We start from the raw sequence: 7,738 nt of genomic DNA, 5'->3' as shown, positions 1-7,738 counted from the left end.
TTGGTTTCAACTGTAGCATTAATTATGTAAAATATATTATCTCTGGAAAAATGTTTACTCATTGTCAATACACACTTATCCAGAGAATGTCAACATAGTTACTCTCCTGTTCTTGTGACATTACCAGTCCTGTGTATGAAAGGTCCAGCCTTTCAGGCCTCTTCCCCCTGAGCAGAGCCCTAAACCCAAGTTAAGCTTTCCCCCCTGTGTGTGGCTAGTGCTTAAAAACAGAAATCCTCTAATACAGCACACACAGAGCTGCTGCAGGTAGTCAACAAAAAGATTCAGCTAAAAGGGATGTTAGTCAACTTGCCCGTTCATTGACTCATACATCCTATTTTACCTTACAGGAAAAATATGCAACTAGAAGACTTTTCTATTACAGGCACAGTAGCTGTCTCCTGGAATTGATGCTCAAGTTTCCTTCTAGATCTGCCAACATGCACTCACACACATTCACTCTCTCTTCCTCCCTCTAGTCCCTATTAGAATGGGGGTCTCATATGCTCATTTCCTCTAATGACTATTTTAAAATTTACTCCTCAAACAAAGCAATGAATAGAGATAACAGCACGTGACATTAGATGGTCTTGATTTTGCCAATAGCAGCCCAACAGAAAAAGACTTAATGGTTAAAAAAGTTGGACTCACTGGTTTGTGAATGGCTGTGTTTAAGAATGTAACCCCTCTTAACTTCTTTACACCATGGTACAGTATAATTCACTCAGCCTAAGAGGAGGATAATGACAGCTTTATACAGGATCTCACATCACACCTCCAAGTTTTCTTCTTATCTCAAAGGTTGCACCGCGCATTAAAGCAATAGTCTGTATTAATCCAACCTCTGACATTTAGGCCGTATTAACCCACCAATGCAGGTTTATGTATCTCACACCTCAGACCCTATCAAGAAATTTGGCAGTGGCAGCTTGATAAGAACACCATACCTTACTGAACTTGTTCTAAAAACAACATCAGCAAAACACTCCTCTGGTTGCACTTTTTAATGACCTTGCTCACTGGTGCTCACTCTTCTTTAGTAATTGCCCATATGGGTAGTCCACGCGTCTGCAGCATCAGAAATGCTGTAAGAAAGGAGCACTGAAAATTCCCATTTTTCTGTAAAAATATTAGCACCCAGAGGGGGGGATGAAATCTGTGGAAAGTCTACAAACTGGAAACTCAAGTTGTTCATTTTTATATGGGAAAATAATAGTTAAAAACAGGGTTATGTTTTCAATGAGACTGACACTTTTTTTTTTCCATTTCTGTACTGAACTAATTAACAAACAATCTTCATTACCAGGTACTTTACAGTGAAAATTCTACCAGAAGGATGTTTCTGGTATTGCAACAGTTTAAGCAACTGTTTAAGTACTGTTTATAGTACATTCAGATTCTTTTTTTTCATGTGGTATAGATACTGAAATAACATGCCTCAAATTGTGTATTATCACAGCTTCCCAGGCTGGGATCTGTATTCAAACGTGTGTTTCAAAAGAAGGAGAAAATAACAAAATTCTCTAAACTTAGTTTGTTTCAAGAAAGCTGGGACCATTCTAAGGAGACCTGCAAGTGCATCGTCTTAATTCCACAACAGAGTGGTTCAGGCAGGCAGCATTTACTGCTGTAATGTTTATATGCCTTTTCAAAAAACAATAAAAATAATTAAAACTATACTTTCAGAAAATCTTAAAAGCCTGCAGATGGGGATTCTGTCTTTTAATTTCACCCTTACTTAGACAACTTCTTATTATGTTGAAAACTTTTTGACTGTTGATTAAACAATGATAGTGACTATCACAATTAAAATACAGACAAAAGTCAAGTCAGCTGTTTTATTAAATACACAAGTTTTAAAAACTTTTAGAGAGGCTGGATAATGAATACACTGAGAGCACATGACTGCACAACTTAAGAAACAAATGCTTCAAAACTGCATAACAGGTTCTTGAGAGATTCCTTTTCACACTTGTCCAGTGATATTTTTAGGAACTACAGCTTACAGAAGAGCCAGTGCTTTATTGCAGTCACTTTTCAAGGCAGCTCTGGCTAGCTTTACATTCTTTTTATCTCCTTTCCTTTTTTTCTCTCATTATCTTCTTGCTTTCTTCTCTTCTCCTCTTAGTTACAGGATTCCGTGGATCATAGATCTCAAAAGTGTCTTCATCCTGCATGCTTGCATCTTTCACCTTTCTGCTTCTATCTTCAAATTGAAGTATATGTGACATCCTACAAAAACAAAACATAGCTCAAACTCAGTGAAAGAACGGAAAGTTATGATTTGTAATTATGATATTCATGGCAAGATGTTAGCGCTGTGACTTATTTTTGTGCATAGCAAAAAATCCAAGTTCTGCTGGGTTTTTTCTTGTTGTTTTTGTTTTTTCTTTCGTAGTAGACCCTAATATTAAAGGGTAACTACATTTGTGAAGACTCATTTTGAAAAATACAGCTAGAGTTTGCTCTGCTGGATTTTATTTCATGTACTGAACTCTTTTGTCTTGTCTTTTTCTATTTAACATATCTTCCCAAATGTACTGAATAATTTTCCCAGAAACAAGAAGTGCTTCTCAAGTTTTCCTATTAGTCACTTTGCACTTCCTTTCACCCTTAGGATTTTACAAAAGGGTGGGAGTGCTTGCATGGAAAACGCTATAAGTAGGTACACAGAAGATCAAAAGGGAATGCTGCATGTCCTGCAGCTCCACCTTAACTTGGTTCAGGTCATGGTTTTTAAGTCTTCGAATACCAGACTAAACGAATGCTTTGTTCAATCCAATGTTTTCTCTACTGTTGATTAGAAATTCCCCCCCCCAGTAGATATTTCCCCATTTCAGCAGATTTCCAGTAATCTGAAAACATCACCATTACAAGCTTGAGAAATGGGCCCGTGTGAACCTCATGATGTTCAACAAGGCCAAGTGCAAGGTCCTGCACCTGGGTCACAGCAACCCTGGTATGAATACAGGCTCGGGGATGACGGGATTGAGAGCAGCCCTGCTGAGATGGACCTCAGGGTACTGGTGGATGAAAAGCTGGACATGAGCCAGCAATGCGCGCTTGCAACCCAGAAAGCCAACTGTATCCTGGGTTGCATCAAAAGAAGCGTGGCCAGCAGGAGGTGATTCTGTCCCTCTTCTCTGCTCTCATGAGACCCGCCCCCCCTGGGTACTGCATCCAGCTCTGGAGCCCCCAGCACAGGAAAGACATGGACCTGTTGGAATGGGTCCAAGGAGGGCAATGAAGATGATCAGAGGGCTGGAGCACCTCTCCCGTGAAGACAGGCTGACAGAGTTCAGCCTGGAGAAGAGAAGGCTCCAGCGAGACCTTTTTGTGGCCTTTCAGTACTTAAAGGGGGCTTATAAGAAAGATGGGGACAGGATTTGTAGCAGGGCCTGTTGGGACAGGACAATGGATAATGGTTTTAAACTAAAAGAGGGTTGACTCAGACTAGATATAAGGACAAAATGTTTTATAATGAGGATGGTGTGACACTGGAACAGTTTGCCCAGACAGCTGGTAGATGCCCCATCCCTGGAAACATTCAAGGTCAGGTTGGATGGAGCTCTGAGCAACGCGATCTAGTTGAAGATGTCCATGCTCATTGCAGGGGGGTTGGACTAGATGACCTTTAAAGGTCCCTTCCAACCCAAATTATTCTATGATTCTGTGATAAGCTGGAGTCAGAAGTTATTTTTCAGCTGCAGTCAGTGGCAGGAAACCCTGGAGCTTATCAACTATGGCCTTATTAGCAGGTGTCACTGTCGTGAGAATTAATACAGAAGCTGTCACAAAACTATGAGTTTTAACTTGGACAAACAAAATCTTAGACAAAAAGGTAGATTATCTACTCTCCTTAAAGAAAAAGAGAGTTAGGAGGAAAAGAGCAGACAACCAAACCAAAGATGCTTACAAGTTGATCAATTTTAAACCTATTGGTGTTTACTGACAGGTTAGCAACACTTTTCATTATACAGTCGTAGCAGAGCTACTACTTAGGATCCAGCAGAACAAGTATAAAGTTCATGTGTTCCATTAGAAAAAAAAACAAACCCAAAATGGACTTAAAAGATTTTTCAGTGCAAACAAGCATGGCTAGGCAAAAACCCACTTACTTTTGGATTCTGTATTAATCAATTGCAAAAATGTCTGTGATGGGACAACTTAAAATAATGAGAACTATACTGAACTGAAGCTAAACATATCAATCTTTATAGAATTAGATGTCTTTGTCTACAGTCTTTGTGACAGAAAATCCAAGAAAAACAAGTCAGTATCAGAATGGAAGTTTTGTGGCCAATGAAACACTGCTTTATCAGTCTCTTGCAACATAAGAGGTCCTGAATTAAAAAAGGTTTTTCAAAGAGCTTTAGTGCAAATTTCCATACATGAAGAAAGGGAGGGAGGGAGAACCAGCTCAGTTACTGTCGATTACAATGTAGTACTATTAAAGAAACCAGACAAAATTCAAAGCTATAGACTATATGGGATCTGTTAGAATGTTTTAGAAAAATCTTTAAAACAAAAATTGAGACTTTTCATCACAATTGATTCTTGACATGTGTGCTTCATAAATCTCTTATTGTACAGCATTGTCAGCATGCCTGCATATTACCCTGTCCTATGGAAATACTTAAGATTTGTTTCCAGTGTATAAAACTTCAGTAGTTTATAACCCTGTACACACTACTAACACAAAAACTTATTTTTTTAGTCATATCTACAATTCAGAGTAACATAATGTACCATCAGAGTGACTCATGATTGCGTATTTGTAGTTTAATTATAAAAACATTGTCTCACAGTGGAGAGACTGAAGTAATTTATTTTAGTTAACATGCTTTCTGCATTTGTCATATTCTTCTCAACTTATTAAAGATGAGCATTTTAATTTTTTTTTAAGAACACATACCAAATCACACTATCCTACACTGAATTAAAATATAGGGCTAAAGAGATGGAGTCGTCCCTTGGTAAGTGGTTTTAGAGTGAGTTATACGAGTGTACATAAAAGTGTAGTCACACTCAGCCACTTCATCGACTTGGGTTTTCAAAGAATGCCACAGCACACTTGCAGGATACAACCAGTAGGAATTAAAAATAAATACATCTCTAATTCTTGGGTCAGGCCATACTGCATCCCAGGTAGTTTTCAAATTAGATGCAGTAGATTCAGACTAAGCAATGTTTACTTCTCTCCAAGAGCTGAAAGAAGTCATAGTCTCTGACTCCTATTCATAACTTTCCACTGAGGTGTTCCCAGCTGTGATTAAAAATAAGCCAATATTAAGAAACTTTTTGATATTCCCAGAATTAATTTCAGATGCAGCATCTCACAGGTAAAGCAAAATAAACACAGACTGTGGTGGAGATATAAAAAAATATTTTTCTGATGTGAACTTAAGCTTATTTTTTGCAAGTCACACATCTTCATGGGTAGTCCTGTTTTGCATCTATGTAAATGGTAAATCACTGTTTCAGGGACACCGCAGGATTACAAAGGTATGTGGATGTTCTCAGATGAGTGATATTCTCAGATAATGATTTTTGCAAGAGTCAGCAAAAAAGACTGCTTCTTCACAGTTACTAGCAGAGTAGCTCCTGTATGTCCCTTAAGCTGTAGTAACTAATACATCACCTGGGTGACCAGTTTGATTACTTTCTAGGAGGTAAAAAGTGGGAGAATGTTGGCTGCAACTGAAGCTAAAAAAGAAACTTCAGCACACCAGAAAGCATTCACAAACTATTACAGTATGATTAAGCTGTGTGTCCAATAGTCTAGCATAGCGCTGTGGTTTAACCCCAGATGGAGACTAGGACCACACAGCCACTCGGTCACTCCCCCTTCCCCCCTAGCAGGGCAGGCAGAAGAGGGAGAAAAGGATGGGAAAAGGAAAAAAACCTTGTGGGTTGAGATAAAGACAGTTTAATAGAACAGGTATGGAAAAGGAAAATAACAATAATAACAATAATAATAATAACAATAATAATAGTAAAAGAATATGCAAGACAGAAGTCACTCTCACTGCCTGGTGAATTGGCTGCGCAGCCTGACCCAAACAGTGATCATGGTTTCCTGCCCCTTGGCCAACCCCCACTTACATACTGAGCATCACGTCTATGATATGGAATATTCCATTGGCCATTCTGTTGTTCTGCCTCTGCTCCTTCTCAGCTTCTATGGGAAGCTGAAAAAGGTCCTTGAATACTATAAACATCACATAGCAACAACTAAAACAATACATGTTATTGACATTCTTTTCATACCAAATCTGAAACAGCAACCATGAGAAAGAAAATTATCCCAGCTGAAACCAGGATACACAGGCAACACCGTATTTGCCAACTGTGCATCAAAGAACGAATGCCACCTAAACAGTGCTCTCCAGGCAGACTGAACCAGTTTATTCAGGAGACAGATTATGTTCTTTTGAACTATTCTAGTGAGATGGTACTTGTAAGAAAAGATATGATATACAGTAATCCCTCTGATTTTGAGATGTGTAAACCATCCACTGGATCTGAACCATATGCCAGCTGCTGACAGGTGGCAGTCATGCTAAGTATAGCATAAAGAGAAGTCTAGTATCACAACAGCTCTTGCCTTTCCAGAACCGCCCCTTCGGAGAAACCTAAGTGGCAGTCAGTGAACCGATTCATTTTGAATCTCACCAAGAGCAAGGAAGCACCATGCTTTTGCACTAGTGATGAAGCTTGGATCTCCAGGTACAAATGCACTGCATGTATCTGTGATTTTTGTACTAACTGAATAAAAGTGCAAAGCTGCATTTCTTAATTCCACACTTACTTATCAAACTGACACAGCTGCTGGCTGTTATCAGCTCACCTGCTTCCCATTCAACCTTCCTTGCACAAGTGACTCTACATCGTGTGCCCTTTGGTGCCCCCGCCGCATCAGAGGAGAGCCCAGGACATTATCTCACACTCACCTATGTCAGCATTTTGAACAGCTGAGCTTTGTAGTAAATCATCAACAGGTATGGACAAAAGTTATGTTCTGCCAACTCTGTTGTGAGGGTAGTAGCTTTTGGCAGAGAGGCAGTAACTTCTAAACTAGTTTTAGCCAGGATTCATTTGGAGGTGCCTGCATAAAACATGGCAGCTGGTGATGACATATCCTTACTTTCTGCAATCAGCAGGCACCAAGAAAAAGTAATACACAGCTTTTCCCTTTCCAAATCCAGAACCTGATGTTACTAAAAATGCATGACTTAGAGCCAGTACATCTAAACTGGTGCTCAGAACATTGGCAAAAAATTACATACCAATACTAAATGCAGATTAAATGAATTAAGCAACTAATCACATTGCCATAAAGTTTACACTATCAGAATTTTGCAAATAATTGCTACGTTTTATGAAAGTTACTGGTTCTTTCCATCAGGATGCTTAAAATGAACAAAGCAGGAATAAGTATTTGTATCAAGAAATTCAGTGCTGCTTCTTGCATTGTACGGGCTGTATAAAAAAACGAAAGAGACCAATGTGGACTGTAACCACTAGTACTACCCTTTGTTTTTGAGTTCAACATCACTTGCAAGTAACATGTTACCTACTTTTCTCAATTATCACCAATGCACCATATATTTAAAAGGAAAATTATGAGAAGTACTCAAACACTACTGCTTTCCTTAAATTATATTCTATTTGCCACTAATATTTTCCTTCAAATTTTGTAAACAAGTATGTTAAACTATAAGCATTAATGTAGGGA

At 38.8% G+C, this 7,738-nt stretch overlaps 1 protein-coding gene across 1 annotated transcript in view; it reads right to left on the bottom strand.

Annotated features, from left to right (window-relative positions):
• Positions 1–2,069: 2,069 nt before the first annotated feature.
• The window catches only part of CWC27 (CWC27 spliceosome-associated protein homolog (S. cerevisiae)), a 121,895-nt gene continuing 116,226 nt past the window's right edge, over positions 2,070–7,738 (bottom strand). The window contains exon 16 of the mRNA XM_009895509.1: positions 2,070–2,232. Coding sequence (XP_009893811.1) covers positions 2,070–2,232 — 163 coding nt within the window. The remainder of the gene's footprint in view (positions 2,233–7,738) is intronic.

Source organism: Charadrius vociferus, unplaced genomic scaffold (genome assembly GCF_000708025.1).
Source record: "Charadrius vociferus isolate BGI_N301 unplaced genomic scaffold, ASM70802v2 scaffold581, whole genome shotgun sequence".
NCBI classification, from domain to species: Eukaryota; Metazoa; Chordata; class Aves; order Charadriiformes; family Charadriidae; genus Charadrius; species Charadrius vociferus.
The sequence above is the reverse complement of the archived record's forward strand: the minus strand, read 5'-3'. Positions and strand labels throughout refer to the sequence as shown.